The 23,375-nt window shown below is 36.8% G+C and overlaps 1 protein-coding gene across 12 annotated transcripts in view; it reads left to right on the top strand.

Moving 5' to 3' along the window:
• Nucleotides 1-23,375, top strand: part of Ten-m (teneurin transmembrane protein Ten-m) — a 774,430-nt gene that overhangs the window by 689,089 nt on the left and 61,966 nt on the right. For all 12 annotated transcript variants that reach the window (XM_089732319.1, XM_089732317.1, XM_089732315.1 and 9 more), the window contains one exon: nt 6,336-6,374. In XM_089732319.1, the coding sequence (XP_089588445.1) occupies nt 6,338-6,374 (37 nt within the window). In that variant the 5' untranslated portion in view covers nt 6,336-6,337. The remainder of the gene's footprint in view (nt 1-6,335; nt 6,375-23,375) is intronic.

The following is a 23,375-nucleotide window of genomic DNA, read 5'->3' as shown; positions in this document are numbered from 1 at the left end:
TAAATAGTACGATCCTTTTCGCCATGTACTAAGCGACACTTGGATTAACTCCACAATGTTTCCTGAGCGCTGTCACATTTTCTTCTTCGAATCAGGTTTAAAGAGTCTTCTGTGTCTGTTTCAAATTGCTAGTGTCTATGATGATGAGCAGTTTAATGGTGGGCATCTTTGTCTGAATCTGAAGGCAATAAAAAGCCAACCGCTCTCCTAAACGTTATAGGTAGGCAGGGTCGTGTGGTACATCCCTATAACATCCTTGGGCCTGTGGTCTGCTCTCAACATCTGCAGACCGTCAAGTCCCACATACCCCGAGCGCCCCCTAGGCCCGGAGACCTCGTAGGAAGTTCGGCCCCTGGCCCAAAAAAAAAGGGTCGTGCGGTACTTCGGTAGTTGGGGCACGTGCGATTGATCACGACTCGGTCTCGTCACGAGCGCAAGCGCATTGTCGTACGTTTTTTATGTCGTTGAAGGTTATTTATAGGCATCGTGATTGCTCAGTGTTGGCAACGTTTAAAGCACGAATTCCAGTAAATCCTAAATAATATTACTTGGTGGTAAGGCAGTTTGTCGGTGCGAGTAGGTATCACCATCATGCGAAGTGAACTCATAGTGGGCGCAGAATGTCTGTGGGCTGATAATGGTGACCGTCAACATATCAGCTCAATTGATAGTTCAATGTTATGGACCAGCGGCATTTCCCTTTTCAGGCGTCAATTCATCTCGTTAATCCATCAACACCAGGTATACCAGATATACCAGGTGTATACAAAACATTTTTTGTAATCTCTAACTGTGGTTTCCAACATACTTTCTTTCTGAGGACTCCATTCAAAAGTCATAATTTAGTTAACATCTCTTGGATCATTTTATTAATAGACAATCCGCTTTACGATCTATAGGTTTTTTAAATTCCTATTCAACAGAAGAAAATCATTCAATTGTCTCACTGAAAAATCGCTGTTGTCATATTTAATGATGTATATATAAACTACATTTACGTTGAGTTCTTCAAATAATATCACGTTAAAAAAGGAATTTCTTAAATCTTGCAACACCGACGAACCTATCGCGGTCACGCTGGCAACTCAACAGTTGACATTACAGTATTGCCATTGTTCAAATCGAATAATTCAATGCGCCGCTAGATTTATTTCTGAATTTTCTGTCTGTTCAAAAGTTTTACGATCTATTTTTTTTAAGCGAAACGTCCTATGGTCGTGAATAGTAGTTCTGTGGCTTAATGTTTTTTGATGTCATAGAAGACAATGGGCCGAGAGTAGGCGGACAAGAAGTTTTAGTAGGTACTGGCGCTTGTTGAAGACATACTACAATAATCGCTTCACTTAAGAAAATCTGTCACAGTTTCTGTAGCTTTTAGATGAACCTTTTAAAACCTTCATAACTCATAAAATATATGGCACCCAGTTAAAGACTGAAGTGAATTAATAATTAATTAATCATTTTTAGAGCCTAAAATTAAAACATTTCTTTTATTGCCCTTGTAGGCAGACGAGCATACGGCCCACCTAATGGTGAGTAGTTACCGTCGCCCATGGACTTCAGCAATGCCAGGGGCAGAGCCAAGCCGCTGCCTACCGCCAATCTTTAAGTAAAGCTTTCTTTCCATCGTACACATATATTTATGTCCAACAGATCCCATATAAATAAAATCATTTGAAAGCATTAAACAATATGCACCTTTTCTAATTCAATTCGACATATTCTAATTCATTGTAACCGATCACTGGCTCTCCAGAAACATGGCGACAAAACCGATCCTTACAGTCGCTATCCAATTTCACTCCGACAAAAACACACGACAATCAATCCATTGAACGATAAATCAGCATACCATTATGCGTAAACCGTCAGCGTATACAACATATCTACGAATTGTAAAGAAAAAAATTCACGCGCCCCTAAACCAGGGTCCGTCTTGCGAAACGAAATAAACACTTCAACCCTCGCGATTTTTTCATGGAAATATTTCGGTTTATTATCGGCTAAGTAAATTTCTGTCGGTTACGAAGCGCCTTCGGTGTTTTTCTCGCATGATATCATGAGTTTTGTATGTTTACTTATATATTTTGATTCTGTCGTGAAGCAAATGTGTTTCGGTTTGACGGGTGTTGTAGCGGTTGTGCTATAAAAACTGAGACCTTAGAACTCATGTCTATAGATAGGTGGTGACATTTACGTTGTAGATGTCTATGGACTCCGGTAACCACTTAACATCAGGTGGGCTGTGAGCTCGTCCACCAATCTAAGTAATAAAAATAAACGAATAAGAGAGAAGATTTCTTTACCTGAATTCCTTTACCCAGTTATGCTGGTAATAAAATAATACTTTACAAATCATGTGTCCGACCTACTACTGCCATTCTTGCTGTTCTTGTTAGTACATTTATCAAAAAAAACCGTGTTTCATGAAGTTTGAATAGTTCTGTATGGATATTAAATATATTCATGAATATCATTTTAAAAGACCATTGTTTCATGCTCATGATAATTTCGCACAGAGAATTCCGAACAATGCTTTCGTGTGATGGAAACTTCGTTTGTACAATCGGAGGCAAAAGTGTTAAAATTTATTTCACAAGATTTACATTTGTTAATTTGAATAAAGACATCGAAAAGACGTTAAGATTGGAAAAAAAAAATAGGCCCGAGTACGCATATTTTATTAATTAGACAACTTTTATTGTCAATGTGAGAAAAATCGGCCTCAATATCATTATGTAAATAACGTTAATACTCATGTAAATAACGCGTATTCACCTTATTACCCACAATAGATTGATATTAATACTTAACAAACTTCACAAGAGGAAGCAAACGAGCTCACTACCCATTTAATATTAAGCGGTTATTAGAACACCTCGTGGTTTTAATAACATCGGAATTCGGCTTCATACTCTTCAAATCACGGAGGGGTTTTGCTGCCATACGAATTTTTTTAATTTAATTTATTTAGTCATGGAATCACATAACGCGGTACCATGCACTACACAATAGTTGTCAAGCGACCTCAAAAAACAGATTTATTTATACTAGCTGACCCGGCAAACATTGTTTTGCCATATATAAGATTTCTAGGGAATTTCTAGTGTAGAAAAAAAACTAACTTATTGTAAGTGTGTAAGGATGTGGTAAATGAGTGAAAGAGGTATGTAGTGCTGTGAACGATGAGGGAATATATAATAAAAATAACAAAACCTCATTCAACCACATAATACCTCATTATAACAAAAAATATGTCCAAATAAAAAAAAATATGTTAGGGGTGGACAACCCTAATTACTTAGGGGTATGAAAAATAGATAGTAGCCGATTCTCAGGCTTACTGAATAGGCATAAAAAATTTCATGAGAATGGGTCAAGCGGTTTCGGAGGAGTATGGGAACGAACATTGTGACACGAGAATTTTATATATTAGATAACAAAACGACTCCGACATTTAGGAAAGGATTTGTAAATAAATATTATATTTTACGATGGAAATGAAATTTCATCAAAACCAGTTAATCAGTTTGATTCTAAATCAAATTAACTTGATAATCAATTAAATCATCAGATTAAAAGAGATTTGTGTATTTTGATGGATTTTTACTATTAAAGTTTTTTTTTTAATTATATTATTTAAATTAAACTTAACATAAAATAATTCACAGCAGTTTACTTTAAATTTTAAAAAAGTATTCGAGTTTAACGACTTTTCTTAATAAAATAGTGATCGCGTGACAATCAAATGCAAATTACGGTTTTTTATTTTCTTTTAATTATTCTATACGTGGTTCGCGAGATTTTATTAACTTATAACGGCCGAGGAGAAAACGATTCAAATACAACCTTATTTATTGAAGACTTCGTAGTGCCTCAACCGATAAATAAAATACCTAAACTTTTGTATAAAATAAACTTGAAACAAACAAAAGGAATCCGTTCGAAGTGGGACACATCAAAGGAAAAATAAAATTGTTATTTTTATTTAATCCCGAGCATTTTCATATTTATCTACCCTTTAAACCTTCTCTGGACTTCCACAAATAATTTAAGACCAAAATTAGCCAAATCGGTCCAGCCGTTCTCGAGATTTAGCGAGACTAACGAACAGCAATTCATTTTTATATATATAGATAGATAATGTGGTGATGTGGTGATCAGTTGATACCGGAACCAATAGCAGCGGGCATCCTTCTGGCGTGTAAATAACAGGTCGAGGTTTCAATTGCATTGCATTAATATACCCTTGAAATTCACACCACTGGGGATAATTAATACTGTTTTTCTGGATCTTTCTTCTAACATTTTGCTGATCGCAATAAATACTGGTGGTAGTACCTCTTGTGAGTCCGCGTGGGTATGTACCACCGCCCCGCCTATTTCTGCCGTGAAGCAGTAATGTGTTTCGGCTCAAAACGTGGGGTCAGCCGTTGTAACTATACTTGAGACCTTAGAACTTATATCTCAAGGTGAGTGGCGGCATTTACATTATAGATGTCTATGGGCTCCAGTAACCACTTAACACCAGGCCGTGAGCTCATCCACCAATCTAAGCAATACAAAAAAAATACAACAATTATATTAAAATTAAAATAAATCTATTCTAAGGGCTCGATTACATTATTGCGAATATCAGTTGCGACCGTAATCTAGCTACCACACGAAAGACGCTCGACAAATTTGTAAATACTGCCGCACGGTGAACACCGGTGATGTGTCCGAGCCTTTAGACAGGTCAATTATCACGTGCAGCAGAGCCGGTCGTCATAACAACGGCTCGCTTTCAACCTAAACAAAACGATCGCTAAACAAAGTAATTGCTCCATTTTGTATTACCAACGGTTTTACGGTTAAATATCTCTCAAGAATCTTGTGAACTCGGACTGTTCTTGGAGATCGTTCTTGTTCTTTTTTATACGCTTTTATTAGCTTCAGACGTATGTATGTAACGGAATCTTTGAACATGATTTTGACCCCTTCAAAACGTCGTATTAACTCGAAATTTGGTGTACTTATTAAGGACTGATGACAATTCAATTATAAAAAAAACGGAAACAAAAAATTCAACTAAAACATTAAACGGAAATTCAACAAAAAAATTTAAAACCCCACGTTTTTTACAATAAAATCATTTTTTCTTACACTATTTTTAATTCAAATATATTAAATTTTATTTTCTATTTTTTAGTTGGATTTTCTATAAAAGCGTATTTTGTTAGTTTTTTTAAGCCATTATATTATTTATTTTATTATGCTGCCTCTCCTCTCGCTAGGTGTTAAGCGTATCCACACTTTCAGACATGAGATTAAAGTACCAATTACATTGGTATCACGACTGTCACCCTCCAATAAATGTTTATGTATTATTACTATATTTTTTTTTTATTGCTTCTAGATGGGTGGACGAGCTCACAGCCCATCTGGTGTTATCTGGTTACTGGAGCCCATAGACATCTGCAACGTAAATGCGCCACCCACCTTGAGATATAAGTTCTAAGGTCTCAGTATAGTTACAACGGCAGCCCCACCCTACAAACCGAAACGCATTACTGCTTCACTGCAGAAATAGGCGGCGTGGTGGTACCTACCCGTGTGGATTCACAAGAGGTCCTACCACCACACATTTTTGCGACTTTACTTGAATGAAATTCAATTAAAAACATGAACGGTAATACCAAATAAAACGCACCTTTAATTACAAAGACCTCTTCTTCAACACGTGTCCACCCAATGCTGAGCGTAGGTTTCGTCGAAGGCACCCCATTCTTTTCTTTGCTTACAAAGATAAATCCACACTCGCCAAGTCGCATAAACCAAATACTCTTTCATCCCTCGATATGTTAAGCAAATAGGTAGGATAGGATGGTAGGAGGTCGGTGATAGTCGGATAGTTCCTCTTTCATAGACGAATTCTAATATTTTCAGTGTCCAGTCACAGTTTCAATTTAGTTAAGCTACTCCGCTTTACAATGTGGCCAAATTTAAAATAGGGGTTCTTACATGTCACATTGGAATCAATTGACTGCAAATTACGTTGATATTGATCATATGTGTTTGTTTCGGTACTAAAACTAGATAGGTGTTTGTTAATTTCACACCTTCTCAACAGAAGTTTATGGCTGGAAACGACATCAATTAAACTTCTATGAACAAATACATAGCAAATTAAAATCTTACCTGCATAACTTTAGGGTAGATTCAATAAAAAGATAAGTGAACGAATTTTGAGATCAATTTAGGCTAGTTCATACTATTTTGCCTCAAACATGCAAACATAAATAGTTTTGGTTCGATTACATTCATCAATAACATTTGCAACAAAATTGTTACAGGTATGCTGAGATCTACATACGACCGGCCTGATCACGAACGTGAGTACATGTTTCGATATGCACCGAGGATGGACGTTTAAAAAAAACATTAGTTATACTTTCGCCTTCACTTTCAGCCGTAGTGTATTGAGTATATTAATCAGTATTTCACGGTGTTATACTCGAAGAGCACATAACATTTGTTCTCGATTAGAAGTCGATTCTCTTTAAAAGAGATAAATAAAGTAAATATTTTATTGTAGTCATATTTCCACAGTGCCTACAGCTATGCATAGCCCTGGGATATTAAAATTAAAATGCCTTTTTATTATTAAGGATCGTAATATATAGTCTAATTAATTGTTATAACCGAGACTATCTGTAACATCCGGTAAGCACGCTTGGTAATACGAATCAGGCTATCCAATAAACTTAGCATCAACATTTTACGACATAAAAAATAATCTAAAATAGACCTTTACTATAACAGAATAGATGTCAATATCGAAGTCCAAATATCTCTTCTCAATGATGGATGGACGATATCTTATCGACACCCCGTGTGTTTGTTTGTCAAACATTAGTGTTAGTTCACAACAAACAATGCTATCAGTTATCGGCTGAGCTACTGCTTAAAGATATTGTTATTATAAGACTTTATTTTCTTTTCTACTCGGTCGTGTTTTGGATAGATAAAACCAAGTTGCGTTGAGTTTTAGTTTAAATGACCAGAATATTGCAACAGTTAAAATATTCGGTTAAAATCTTACTTTCTTCTTCTTCTTCTTCTTCTTTGTCGTTTCCTCATTACTGAGGGTCGTGACCACCTTGGTCCAGTTTTTGCACCAGCTTCCTCCAATGTTGCCTGCATTCGGCCTGCCTAATGGCGCCCGGGACGCTGGTGTTTGTGGCCTCCTTGATGATGTCCGTCCACCTGGTTGGCAATCTTCCTCGACTTCTCTTTCCTTCCACGTGACCTACAACTATTAATTTACTATTATTAAATCTTACTTTACAATCCTTAAAAAAACTGTAATTAGTAAATCAATCAACTGCTCAATTCACAATTGACAATCTTATTTTAAAAAAACTAAAAAATATAAAACGAGATCCAGGTTCGAAAATAAATAGTAGTTGTTATTTGTACATAAATAATTGCGTGTTTTCGGCCCGGACGGATCCGACCACTTTTCGTCAAATAAATCAAGCGAATTTGCATGAACCAGAGCTCCTCTTGTTTGATGAAAAACTTTGTTGCCATAGTTTTAATAGGATGTACGGAATTCGGCCGCGGACACGCCATTTGTTTAAATGAATTATTCTATCATTCAGGTGGTATCTTTTTCGTTTTGTTTGCGAATTAAAAGGGAAAAACAATACTAGCAAAATCTAAGATTAAATTAAGTGAAAATACTTTTATTCGACAATAATTACGACACTAAATAAAGTCGTTCGGTGAAAAAGTGCTATTTCAATGCTTTGTTTATTTCTGCTGCGAATAATTTATTATTTTAGTTAGATATCCATCATATACCAGTAGTTTGGCAATTAAAGATTTGACATCATGCTTAAATGAGTAACTATGTGTCCCGTTAGCTGTGACTTTGTGTACTCAACTACTCTATTAATATTACTTATTTAAAAGCGTTAAAAACAGTTTGTCCGGCAAGTCTAAAATATTGAGATTTTATGGTGGTATATTTTAAGATAGCTGTCGGTTCGACTCTACACCTTATTCGAAAGCAATAAAGACTGTATCAATATTTCCGAGGCCGATCCAATATTTTTAACAAATAGTAACGAGGTTTGATAAATTCACAAACTACCCTCAAAATTTTATGTAAAATAGCGCCACCTATCGTATATAGAATACAAACACTACCAAGAGCGTTCACTCTCGCTAGAAGTTCGTCTAACTACATGCTCGTTACACTATAACCAGAAAATTACGTTTGAAGCGATTGTTTATTAGTTAGATAGCGAGTTAGCGATTTCCGAGACAAGTTCGGCCTTGTAGTTTCGGTACAAACGGGCTTCAAGTTTCGCGTTAACTCGAAGATGGGGAATTAATTCGAGCGCTTGAGAAGACCGCTAGCTGTTTCTATGATATGCTGAAATTCGTTCTGCATTCGATTATAATTTGCATGATTTTAAAGAAAGATCGCTGTGACACTTCACTTAATAGATAGGTTTTAATGTGGCCCTAATGATTTTTCTTTTGAGACTAAAATGTAATTGCCATAACGTTCTACATCAGCTCCCAGGAAACTACTTTATGTTCCTACAGAGTACACTTTCATCACAAAAATGGGACTAACAAATTGGCTTATGACACAAAAAAATGTGTAAGAACTTGTAGTATATTCTGATTAATAATCATAATATTTTGTTTTTATCGTTACCAATTTCACAATTACCCCTAAATTAAGTAAAAAATAACAGGATATAATACTAAATTTCGTCGGCATTATCCCAGATTATTCCGTACAGAAACTCATCAAAATATTTTTTGTGAAAGCAACGTCGAGAACAAACAGTATTGGCTGTCGTTATTTTTAATTCGGACATAACCATAAAATGGGAGCGTACCCATCTGATACTTTGTCTAAACGATCAATGAGAAAGAGAAAAAGTCTTTGAAGACAGGACGATCTTTGAAACATTTGCTTTGGGAAAGTGATGGCTTCTTTCACGGTTTAAATTGGGGCCCACGAACTCGAGCCAGCTATAGAATATCAACAGTACAACAGTAGGACACAAACTCAATCGCTTTTCTTTCCTCTCTTAAAACTAGGAACACCTGAACAAGTTTACGAGCTTAACTTCGAGGAGTGTCGTGATATCGAAACTTAAAAAACTCTTTTATCTTGTACCGATCTCGTACATTGTTACACTTGACGGAACTGGGTTGCTGAGGCGAGAAGTTTCAACAAAATTCCCATGAATTGGATTTACTGATGGTAAGACCTTTTGTGAATCCGCACGGGTAGGTACCACCACCCTGCCTATTTCTGCCGTGAAGCAGTAATGCGTTTCGGTTTGAAGGGTGGGGCAGCCGTTGTAACTATACTTGAGAACTTAGAACTTATACCTCAAGGTGGGTGGCGCATTTACGTTGTAGATGTCTATGGGCTCCAGTAACCACTTAACACTAACCAGGTGGGCTGTGTGTTCGTCCACCCATCTAAGCAATAAAAAAAAAATACGTAGCAGCAAACTAAATTACATTCCCCATAAAGTCAATCGTCAGTCCAACTACGGTAATGTCAAAAGAAAAGCAGATCTTGGGGGTAGGCTTATGGTACATCTCTACATTATCATTTTTCCCTGGATTACTAACGGTAACCTGAATCTGGCAACACCGAAGAGGCTCAAGAGTGAATTTGCATTATTTTTTATCGTTTACCCGGCTGACACTCGCCGTTAGAGCCTTCTTTGTCACAACGCACAATGGTTTAACGTTTTATGGACGTTAAAAAAACGATGTATTTTTTTCTCGGTCGCCGTGAAAAATTACCGTTCCGTCATTAATGACGCTCCTTTGAAGCGTCGCCCGTTAATAAAATTGGTAGTTAACAAAAGATTTCTTTTTTTTATTGTAGTGATTTGTAAAGGATTTTCAATAGGATATCCTCGTGTTAGAGCTACGTCATCTCTTTGCTTTAAAAACGCGTTCGAGCACTTGAATTAAGAAAATGTTAATAAACGACTTTTTAGTTTTATTTACTAAACCAAATCGATACGTTGTACAAAAGGGGACCTAACTTAGAGTATACATAAGCTTATGTATACTCGAAGGGACCTAATCATAAGTATGTATTTATGCTACTTTAAAATACTGCTTTAAAAAGGAGACGATTTTGATTAAATGACGTCATAGTGATTAAGAACAACGTATTGATAATTATAGAACAGATTTTCTAGATTCAAGCAAGGACCCATTGAATTTTGACATTTGTCTCGAGGTAGATGATAACAGTAGGTGAAGCAGTAATGCGTTTCGGTTTGAAGGGTGGGGCAGGCGTTGTAACTATACTGAGACCTTAAATTCAAATTCAATTCAAATTCAAAATCATTTATTTCAACTTAGATGTCAGTATGACACACTTGTTGAATGTCAAAATACAAATAACAATGTTAACTCTACCACCGGTTCCAAAAAAAGCCACAGTTCTGAGAAGAACCGGCGAAACAAACTCAGCGGGCTTTTTTTTTCTTTTTGTTTTTTCTCAAATATTTCCTTTTTTTTTAAATAAATAGAAATATTCACAATAAAAGAAAAAACAAGTCTAAAAAAATAATAATAATAATGAAAAATGGAACTTATATCTCAAGGTGAGTGGCGCATTTACATTGTAGATGTCTATGGGCTCCAGTAACCACTTAATACCAGATGGGCTGTGAGCTCGTCCACTCATCTAAGGAATAAAAAAAATTAAAAGCGTTCCCTTTGTCCCATATAAAGGCTCTAACGACGATATTTTATTACTACATGAGTTGCGATCTTGTGCACTGGAAGGGGGCATGGCACCGTAAATGAGGTCACAATTTCAGTATCCAGGTTCACGCACAAAGGTGCCTCTCAACAAACATCACATCCATAGACACTAAAAACATCTTAATATTTATAACACGACCGATGGACATTCACTCGGATCTCAGTTCGAAATCAAGCTGAAAAATTAATGTAACGAACTGCACTAAGCCAAAAATGTACGCGAATCGATTTAAGTGTGTGTGTAGTGCCTCGATCGATTTAGCTCAGCCAACTTCAGAACGGCGCGTAAGTTATCGGCCTGAAGCGATTTCGATGGCGGCTATTTTGTTTTTTTTTCAACGATTTTCTTGGCATTTTTTCTATCGCTATCACGTTTTAATTTTAATTGCTTTCAAATATTAAACCAAATGTAATAAATGTGTAATGGGTTAATCGATATACGATTTATTCTGCGTAATCTTTTGCCTTAAAAACGCATCAGCGTTCGAACCGCATCGCCCCTCGCGCATCCCAGACTACCATTTTTCCCTCGAAGATATTATTATGGCCGCCCAAGGAGTCGTTTTCAGTACGCCCACTTATAATTTGCGGCTGTTTGCTATCAGCTATCCACCGAGGGACCGAGCCGTACCCGGTTATATCCGGCTAAACATGTTTGATGTTCTACCGTCTCTCGCGATTTTATTAATATTTTTTTAGGTTATATCTCTTTTCGCGCTCGCTAATAAAATATGTAAGAAAGCGTCACTCGACGCGTATCCATCCACTTATTTGAAAAACTTATTTATATCGACTTTATTAAAGGCTCTTATGGAAATATTTTCGTACTATACTTGGTGATTTAATGGGTTTTTTTTATTATTACTTAGATAAGTAGTCGAGCTCAAGTTCCAGCTCATCGACAACGTAAATGTCGTCACCCACTTTGAGACATGGGTTCTAAGTCACATTTTTTTATAGTACAACATCTGACCCATCTTTACACCAGAAACACATTATCTGCTTCACGGCCGGTAGTACCTACCCGTACGGACTCACAAGACGTCCTACCACCCCTTCCCTATTCCTTCATCGTGGAAGTCAATCGTGACCATTTGTTAAGTACGTGTTTCATTAAAAAAATTAGTGCCTTCGGGATTCGAACACCGAAACAGTCTCGCAATTCTAGTTACGAATATCTTGTCTTGCGTAGCATCCAGTATACACTACTGTTGTACTTTTATTACAGCAGTAAAAATACAGGGTGTGACGGGACTTTTTCGATAGTTTCGGGAAAATTTTTGGGTTTCGGTAGACTTTCCCGAAACCAAACCCAGCTTCGAGAGCTGTCTTCGTTTTCGGAAACATTTTCAAAAACACTCTATTAATAATATGAATATTAATAAGATCTAACCTAAAGAATTTAATATTTCTTAAATTAAATAGTATCGTGTGCCACATCAATAACTCTCCAATAGATGTTTGAGAACTTCAGAAACTATTTGACACTATAGAAATTAATACAAGTTGGAAATTAAGGCGCGCGCACACGATATAAGCTTATTAATCTACTTTCACTGTTTACTTTAGTTAACTTTATTATAAGGAATCCGCCTTATTAAAAACTACTTGGTCTATATTTAGTTCCGGCATATCCGTAAAAAAAATATTCATACTCCGTAATAAATCGTGTAATAAAAATCAAACCCGCAAAATTATAATTTGCGTAATTACTTGTGGTGGGACCTCTTGTGAGTCCGCACGGGTAGGTACCACCACCATGCCTTTTTCTGGTGTGAAGCAGTAATGCGTTTCGGTTTCGGAAGGGTGGGGCAGCCGTGGTGACTATACTGAGACCTTTAGAACTTATATCTCAAGGTGGATGGCGCATTAACGTTGTATATGTCTATGGCCTCCAGTAACCACTTAACACCAGGTGGGCTGTGAGCTCGTCCACTCATCTAAGCAATAAATAAAAGAAAAAAACTTAAACTGAAATTTAAAAAAAAAAATTAAAAAAAGGACTATTTATTGTGCTAATTTAAAATGTAAAATGCAATGGATCGCATAATGAGTCACTATTACTATAAATGAATTTATAACGATCTGACATTTATACTATTCTAGCAATTTTACAATGCATTCAATGTATGTAATGCAAATAAAAAATTTAACTCCATGATTTCCAACTACCTTCAATATATACTACAGCGACTTACCAAAACGTCAACCTTTTTTTTTATTTAATTAAATAGTAAATATTTCGTTACTTATTCTCTTTTCGACTTCATGCGCAACAACAATGTAACAATAAATATTATCCATACAACACACACTCTAATTTGTCTGTACGTTCATCTTTTTTACAAAACACATTGTGTTTAAAACGTGAGTATGAAAGTTTGTTGCAAACATAAACTGTCTAGGTTAAAAATAATATTTAAGAGAATTTTATTAACGAATAAAACTTTAAATACTTAATTAAATAGGGCAAACAAGTGAAGCGGACGCAAAAAAGAAATTCAAGTATTCTCCAACTAAAGACTTTTTAACTAAAATGTGTTGCAACGTTTAGGGATCCGTTGCATAAAAGAATAAAATTATATATAAAAATAATATTTAAGCCGTATATGGCAATTTGAACTTCGATTAGCGGTAGGCAGCGGCTTGGCTCTGCCCCTGGCATTGCTGAAATCCATGGGCGTCGGTAACCACTCACCATCAGGTGGGCCGTATGCTCGTCTGTCTACAAGGGCAATAAAAAAATATTAAAACTACGTCCTAAACTCCCGTTGAAGGTTTTATTTATTTATTTAATGGATCACCAATAAATGAAACACTGGCTTAAACATAGGGTACAAAAATATCAAAACATGACATGTGCTCACTTAATTATAGGTAATCACAGCTAACATCTAGTTCTAGTACCAAATGATTATAAAATTAATTAAATCTGAAAGAAAAAACAAAAAATAAAAGGAACAAAAAGAAATCCGATAAAAATTTTAAAAAGATTCTTGAACAGAAAAAATCCATCAATAAACTACATGAAAACAAATAACATGAGAACAATTAACATGGTTTAGGAGGAAAATAGTTTCTAATTTTTTTCTTAAAACTAAACAGATTTTAAGCAAATATGTCCAGATCCAATATACGATGGAGATCGCTATATAACTTACACATGCGAGTCAAGGGTGCATTAAGGCCTAGATTGGTTTTATATCGACGCAGAGTGAACAGTTTATAGACACTTTCTACCCCAAGTAGGTACTTGGGGTAGAAATTTGGATTCTTGACAAGAGTTAAAGACAATCTATATTATTGTTTAAAATCTATATACTAATAATATTATAAAGAGGAAAGATTTGTTTGTTTGTTTGTTTCGAATAGGCTCCGAAACTACTGGACCGATTTGAAAAATTCTTTTTCCATTAGAAGCTGACATTGTCCCTGATGAACATAGGCTACTTTTTAAAAAAAAAAATATATTTTATTTTTTTGGTTTCATGTGTGTTTTAATGTTTCCGAAGCGAAGCGAGGGCGGGTCGCTAGTATTATATAAAAAGGAAAGATATTTGCGTCTATCGCTTAAGGATATCAGTTTTAATTTTACAATTTCCAATTTAAAGATTTCGACATCACCACCGACACTCATATTATGGCTGTATTAAAATTTCAAATTCACACATATAAAACTATGTTTTATAATAAATATGTGCGATGTGAAAAGAGTCTTCAATGAAAATAATCAACAAGCTAAAATCGACTTTGAATAATAAAAAAACAAAGACTAAGTTCGTAATTCGAGGTTCATTTATTTGAATTATCTCAACTCGGTACTGTAAGAGAAAACTATTAGAATAGTAGGTTGGACCGGCCGTGATCTTTTTAAGTCTACTGGTGGTAGGACCTCTTGTGAGTCCGCGCGGGTGGGTACCACCACCCTGCCTATTTCTGCCGTGAAGCAGTAATGCGTTTCGGTTTGAAGGGTGGGGCAGCCGTTGTAACTATACTTAAGACCTTAGAACTTATATCTCAAGGTGGGTGGCGCATTTACCATGTGGATGTCTATGGGCTCCACTTGACACCAGGTGGGCTGTGAGCTCGTCCACCCATCTAAGCAATAAAAAAAAAAAGTCTACAGAAATCACACCAGATCTCAAGCGAAGATTTAACTACGAGTATATATCGGTTCACTATGAAGATCGGCTACAGTATGACTGTACGTTTGAGCCACAAAACTCTGAATAAACAAGCACAAGGTACTAGCAGAGTTGCTCTGAGTACTTCTTCTTTACTGGTGGTAGGACCTCTTGTCCGCACGGGTAGACACCACCATCCTGCCTATTTCTGCCGTGAAGCAGTAATGCGTTTCAGTTTGAAGGGTGGGGCAGCCGTTGTAACTATACTGAGACCTTCGAACTTATATCTCAAGTTGGATGGCGCATTTACGTTTGAAGTCGTCGTGGCCTAAAGGATAAGACGTCCGGTGCATTCGTATGTAGCGATGCACCGGTGTTCGAATCCCGCAGGCGGGTACCAATTTTTCTAATGAAATACGTACTCAACAGATGTTCACGATTGACTTCCACGATGAAGGAATAACACCGTGCAATAAAAATCAAACCCGCAAAATTATAATTTGCGTAATTACTGGTGGTAGGACCTCTTGTGAGTCCGCACGGGTAGGTACCACCGCCCCGCCTATTTCTGCCGTGAAGCAGTAATGCGTTTCGGTTTGAAGGGTGGGTGCAGCCGTTGTGACTATACTGAGACCATAGAACTATATTTCAAGGTCTGTGGCGCATTTACGTTGTAGATGTCTATGGGCTCCAGTCACCACTTAACACCAGGTGGGCTGTGAGCTCGTCCACACATCTAAGCAATAAAAAAAAAATAAAAAAAAAAGATGCCTATAGGCTCCAGTAACCACTTAACACCAGGTAGGCTATGAGGTCGTCCACCCAACTAAGCAATAAAAAAAAGAGTTCCGCATTCGTTTCATATCACGTAGAATTTAATGCCTTCATTTCAAGACTACTTTATCACAATCTAGAGTTATCATGGAATAGAAGATAATTATTGACAGATGCCTGAATCGCGCTAACGACATTTAAAAGACATAGTTTACATATCCCCGAAGGATAGCACTTAGGATCGTTGGTCTTCAGTATTAATCGCTTGGTGGAAGATCTCTTTGTCGTTTCCTTCAACGTAACACAAAATTTCCAGCCATTATCTCAAAATGAGACAAGCGCTCACGTTGTTAAGTCTGGGAGTAAACGCACAGTGAGTCCGTCTGTAGCTAAACTGAAACGTATTTTTAACGTAAAACTAAATCATTTGTAGATAATAATAATACTTAACATCAGTAGAACGTCGTGGCGCACAGATGAAAGACCGTAAAACTGAAGTAGACTGTAGACAAAGTGAACTTATCTCATAAAGTGTACAATGTAAATGTTATTGGAATATCAACTTTGTTGTTGCAAGCATAAAGACTACACATCACATATACAATTCAGTAGTCGAGTTTCATTTATATGTTCCCTTTTTATTTGTAATAAACAAGAAAAATACAATTCTGTTTTAAAAAAAAAAGGTTTTATTTAGTTCGAACTTTGACACCGATGACATAAATACTAAAACTAGTTCTGTATTGAATAAATAAAGAATCTTCTCGTAGATACAATGTGCAAGACAGCCATGGAGATATAACATCTGTCAAAATTCATCAAATCGCATGATTGGGTTGTAACAGAAATTGTGGTATCTACCCGGGCAAGGTTGCGATATGCTAAACCAAGTGTTTAGCCATTATGCCATTTTGCCATTATTTATTATGCCACAAACCATATTTTTGAAAATAAATAAATAAATAAATATTTACTAACAATCACGCCACGTTAACTGGTCCCGTGATAAGTTCGTAAAGAACTTGTGTTACAGGTACCAGATAACGGATATAAATGTAAGATTTTTATTATACACATACATATATTTAATAGACATCCATAACCCTGGAATAGACATTTATATTTATTATACAAATATCTTCCCTTGGCGGGATTCGAACCCGCGACCCCCTTGTGTAGTGACCATGTCACTTACCACTACACCAGACGGCCGTTAAACAATAAATAATAAATCAACTCACTGAGGTATTTTTGTACTTGTCTTGAAATCGAGGTATATTAATTCAAGGAACTCTAAAAGCTACGAAAGCTCCGGCGGAGTGCCAAATAAACTCAAATGAGTTTCTCGATACAAAAACTTTTCTTCTGGTTTTTTATTTATTTCCTGATGAATATTTTGGAATGTAATGATTGTTTACACAGTACGATACGATTTGCGAGTAACGATTTATTTTTTCCTGCCTAATCGTTGGTGGCCTAAGGGGCTATTCCAACTACAGGTTGACCGGTAGGTGAGCTCACGGGCTTAGCCTGAGAGAGTTGCTAACACTAGCCCTAGTAAGAGCAGGGCTTCGCTGGACCTACTACCCGATGGGAATCCCGCCCACTGAGAAGATCCTGCGAGAAACTCAGTGGGTTGTGTTGTAAACTGACGATTTTGACAGCTCAAAATAAAATAGGTCTCATATTTGTTTTTGAGACTGTAGGCAGATGAAGCACTGTCGATATTTACCTGGTAATTGCTTGTTGCTTTCGTTAAGCGACTAGTGACTACGATTACGGTATCATAGGCCCGTACACCAAATATATTTCTTACGGTATCCGGGCGTGCTTGTATTGTGCCCCGGGTATGTTTCCGACACTACTAGCCTAAGAGATGATCTGAGCTTGGGAATCTTGAATGCGTAAAGTTAGTTTTAAAGTGAATGGAATGATATTCACTGACCCGTTTGGCCATGCCGTAGCCATGCCAACTGCCTAATGAGCCAGTGATTAATAGAGTCCTTATCTGCCAAGATGGGCAGGGGCTTTTATGTTGTAATCTATCCGTGCTTCTAGAATCACAAAATAACAACAACAGCTCCACCATTTCTCCTAATCTAGAATAGAAGATTTATTTGAAAATATTAAAATTTAAAAAAGGCACGAAATTTTTGACGTCCGATTTAAAAGATCGTCGCGTCGTAACCTTTAAAAATCATTCGGTAGATTGCCTAAATATACAGAAAAAAAAAACTGTCCGTACTTTCACGAATTACAAATGGATACAAATTGATAGAAATGAAATTCAGATGAGTTCGGAGACAGTTTCGTGAGGAATAAATATAAAAGTGAAAACAAAAATCTAGCGAACTCGCTGTTTAGAGAAGTGCCATCTCGAAATGTGTTTATTTAAGCAAAAAAAAAGGGAAATATTTATTGAACGATCGCCGGTCTCTTCCCACGGGCTTCTATGTATATACTCGTCTCATTTAAAAAGTTTTTATCACTGGTGGTAGGACCTCTTGGGAGTCCGCACGGGTAGGTACCACCACCCCGCCTATTTCCGCCGTGAAGCTGTAATGCGTTTCGGTTCGAAGGGTGGGGTAGCCGTTGTAACTATACTGAGACCTTAGAACTTATATCTCGAGGTGGGTGGCGCATTTACATTGTAGATGTCTATGGGCTCCAGTAACCACTTAACACCAGGTGGGCTGTGAGCTCGTCCATCCATCTAAGCAATAAAAAAAAAGTTTACAATATTTCACAAGTTTCCATCCCTCTTTACTCACTCGATTGAAAAACGATATTTTGTTCGAAAACGCAATTGTGATGTGACTGACACTAGTGACGATCTTAACATAGATTGTCTAGCTTAGCCTGGAAGCCTTCATGATTTCCAAGTCTGCAGACAAAAGCTTTTATTCTAATGCAATTGAGAATTTGATCTCATGTCTCAAAGCTGGCGAGGGCATCAGTAAATACTCTATACGTGCCCTAGAAATCATTTAAGATTAGATACTTTCAGAATTTATTCCAAAAACCAATGTCAAGTTGTGCTGATAGAACAACAATAATTTTCAAGACTAAGTTTTCTTCTTGTTGTCTTTATCCCACATTAATTGAAATTGGCGTAATATGCCCTCTTTTTCCATTCAGACTTATCATACGTCATCTCTGCACTCACACTCTTCTCATGTATATCTTCTTTCACAGAGTCCAAACCGGTCCATTAGCAGTGCTTTTAGATACTTCAAGCACCGATCGCCGTCCTCGCCGAACCCTTCCCTTGCGACGAAGGGCTCAACGAGTAAATTAACCCATAGACACAGCTCACTGAGTTTCTCACCAGATCTTCTCAGTGGATCGCGTTTCCGATCCGATGGTAGATTCTGCGAAGCACTGCTCTTGCTAGGGCCAGTGTTAGCAACACTTGCGGTTTAAGCCCCGTGAGCTCACTTACACGTTAAGGTGAAGCTGAAATATCCTCTCAAGGCTATCAGCATAGGTAGGAAATAAAAAAAACAATCCAACCAAATCTCTTTAGGACACCTTGTTCGAGAGCTAGCTATGTATAAACACTTTAATGCAAGCAAGTGAACATATTTCTGGTCCGCGTGGTACTAAATCTGCGTGGTGCTTAGACACTGTCACGTGAATATCTCCACCCATTTTGAGGTTTCAGGTCGAAGTCATAATTGTATTATATAACGGCTTTATTCTCACCGGTCAAATCGGAACACGTGACTGCCGACAGAAATAGACAACGTTCCCGTGCGAGATGTCGTAACCATTTATATAATTTTTTAAGCGAAACTTCTTTAGGCGCGTCGACTATAAAATTTAACTGGCGACAGATTCGTTACGGCTAGAGAGAAAAGATACAATTTAGGAAGAGTAGGGGCGAAAAAATAATGAGAGCATCTGCCTTATGCACAGCATTCTCTATTACAAGATAAATTTGATTTAAGGATGAAAAATTAAGAAAATGATTATATATTAATTAATTATATAATATTAATTATAATTAAATTATTATATTAATTAAGACATACACAATGTCCCTCATTGTGGAAGTCACGCTTCAACTCATGGCCGGGAAAATCGTATTGAGTGATGTGATTATACTTGGGTTCTAAGCGTCGTATAGGCACCATGCTTTTTTTGCACAAAGCATCGTGAGCCATTTTTATATTGCTTTAACAGGTAAACGGCTTTTTTGCTCTTAAGTGGTTACTGGAGCCGAGAGACATAAGTGACCCCCACCCAGCTTGAAACATGAGTTCTAAGTCTCAATAATAAAATTTGAAGGCAGTATAATTACTTTTAATATTTAAACGTACTTAATAAAGCAACTGAGACACATTCTAATAATTCTGTTCAGTTGAGTACCTAAAATAATTAAATGAAACTGGAAACTCGACCGTAATAACGCCGCCAAGTAATTTGAGCACTGGAAGGTCACGGCGAATCAAAACGCTTCGATATTAAAATTTTAATATTCAGGGATTTAAATTTTCATTATTCAAATGTCTTAATTTGATCTTTATAATGAACTGGGCTTCGAAAGCGGTTTCAATGGCACAGAATTCGTCATTCTTAAATTATATTTATATTAATGTTCAGCAAAAGGACTAAAGCGTCATCAAACATGAAGGTACATTAACCAAAGGTACTTTTTTCGACTACGATTGTATTCGAAATGCGAGAATAATCTATAATAAACGGTACGATTAGCGAAATACGAAGAAAATACTAGTCCTAATAGTGGTAGAACTAATTCTACATCATTTTACTGGTGGTAGGACATCTTGTGAGTCCGCACGGGTAGGTACTATCACCCCGTCTATTTCTACCGTGAACCAGCACAAGAGGTCCTACCACCAGTAAAATATCGTTAGCCGTCGTAGTGTGCAAAAGCTCTGTCCGAACCCTCTTGATATTACTATCTGTCTAATAAGGCCAGCCGACCAATAAATTATTTTTAAAAACCCAAAATTCTTTTCTGTTCATTACAATACTTATGTATTATAACAACAACTTATGAAATCACAAAAAATCAAACAAAGATTTATTGCTTCCAAATTGAGCTATTAAATTTATTTTCGAACCCTTTTGACAGAACGTACTAGAATTTCATTTTGTATTTTTATCGCAGCACCAGTTCCAGACACAGAAATTATCAAGTATCTTTCCGATTTATTGGGCAGACAACAATGATCGTTATTGTTTTTGAACGTAAGGACTATTTTCCTATTAGTTTTCAATAGAAAAATAAACCTTATCGTATCAAAGAGAAGTATTAATAGTCGAGCGTCAGATAGCACAACTGAATTGTATCGCAATTACTTCCCACTCCAAAGAAAACTTGAAACCGACGTTAATTGTGGCAAGGACTGTTCGAAAGACGTTTAGACTAACCGATATTTTTATTATTTATTTCGAATTAACGATTTCATTCAATCAAATAAATAAACACGTAGAATAAATTTGGAATCTTCAAGTGAAATATATTCAATGCTTGCTTTAAAGATATTCAATTTCTTAAAAGCTAGTACTGATTTAGATTTAAAATCGACTTAACTAAATTTTTAGTTTGGTTGAATTCGTCTAAAAATAAAATATTTGAGCGATGTTGAATACTCAGTGAAGCTATGAATACAAAAAAAAATCGGAGTACATGCTTATATTCGATTGTTTTTTTTTTTTGAAATTTTTCAATGGAAATCGTAGTGCTTAAACACCCTCAAGCGTAGGTGTGACGTCATCAGCTACTCTCCGCGTTGCGTCGATCGCAAATTGAAGCAATTATCACGCGCAGTGTGTTTATTTCTTTCCTACGACCGTTCCTACCGCCCTTTCGGAGCCAGCGCACCATTTTGACGCGACAACGTCTTATAATTCGATGGAGCCGGCTGCACGCACGAAAAAACATGACTCATGCGGCGTTACCTCGCTCTGAGGCGTTCCATTTAAGGCTTGAAGTGCAAGCGAAAGCGCGCAACGAGCGACAAAAAGGCACAATTGGCCTCCGCGTTCAGCAGCGTTCGACATCTGTCTCTCTCCTACTTGAGTGTGCGATGCATCCGCGTGGACAGCTGCTATACAATAATACATTTACATGAAAAGTGAATGTGGTGTCAATTGTCCATACAAAATATCTATCAAACAAATAAAATTAAAATTTTCTTTTGAAAAATGAATCCATTCCATCAGTATTTTCTTATGACGTTGTCATGTTCAACTATCGTCAGTAAACCGACGTTACAGACAACCGATTTTTCTTTTATTGCTTCGATGAGTGGACGAGCTCACAGCCCACCTAGTGTTAAGTGGTTACTGGAGCCCATAGACATCTATAACGTAAATGCGCCACCCACCTTGAGATATAAGTTCTAGGGTCTCGGTATAGTAACAAAGGCTGCCCCACCCTTCAAAGCGAAACGCATTACTGCTTTACAGCAGAAATAGCCAGGGTGGTGGTACCTACCCGTGCGGACTCACAAGAGGTCATACCACCAGTAAAGTTTATAGTTTGTAATGAGCTTGACCGTCGCCTAGTCCGTAATGAACTTTACAGTGCCAACAGGCGAGCTTACGTGGAAAGGGTATTCAATTAATAAGGCTCAAGGGAACAACATTCGTTTACAGTCGAAAGGGATTCAAATTCCGGGCACGAACTCCTGCACTCCGAGCCAAAGAGCGCAACAGTAAATTTCACACGGGCCATTACGCTCTGCCTAGCGAGATTCGCGGCCGTATACTTTTTTCCAATTTAACTTAATATATCGCTGCGCCATTTGTGCGTTCATCGTCTTATATCGAAGTGTTAATGCCCACGCGCTTAAAAAAAATTTAAGTTTTGTTTTCGTTGGTTCGGTACGTTGACGCCACTTGTTTGTGGAGTGAATAGTTTTTGAGCACGTGCTTTTGAAGTGTATTGATAGACTCCCCATTTCTGCGTCCAATGCTTTTTAGTTGGGAAGGTAAAAATAATCTTCGTTACTCTACAAAATGTTAATAAAACTCGGAATGTGGCGTTCGTGAGCATCAGTACTCTCTTAAGATCAAAGAAAAAAATAAAAATATGTAAAATACCCTGGTTTACTACCAATGTAGGCCAAAACAGCTTAATAAATTATAAACACTAATACTTAATAACGACTAAAGCTACTGCTGTTAATAACCATTAATAAAATACCCATAAATTCCTAAGTGTTAAGTTCGACGACCTCGCTACACAGGTCGATAAACCGGAAACGGATACAGTGTAAAAACAGCGGCAATTAGCACGTTATTAACTAATTATTTTATACAGGATTACTCCTACTCTACTGATGTTAGCTTTTATTGTGATTTATATCTGTCGCGAAGTAATCATGTGGCTGGCTTGAAGAATAGATACAACAGTTAATAATTACAGTTAAAGATGTGTGATGTCGTGGGACACCGGATAGGAATGAAGTTCTTTATTATAAAAATATTAATTTTTAGTTCTATTCGAGATATAAAGAAAATAAAACTGGAGGTTTCGCAACAACCCACGGTCATTCGGTAACGTGCGAACTTTTTGTGGTGCACTTCATTCACGGTTGTTTGCATAAGAGTTAGTGTATTACGCAAACGAACGCTCTGAGATCGTGGTCAATGAATGATAAAATAATATGTTATTTTTTGTATGTTATT

Source organism: Bombyx mandarina, chromosome 13, assembly GCF_030267445.1.
Source record: "Bombyx mandarina strain Sakado chromosome 13, ASM3026744v2".
Lineage (NCBI taxonomy): Eukaryota > Metazoa > Arthropoda > Insecta > Lepidoptera > Bombycidae > Bombyx > Bombyx mandarina.
Note: the sequence above shows the minus strand (reverse complement) of the source record. Positions and strands in the feature narration are given on the sequence as shown.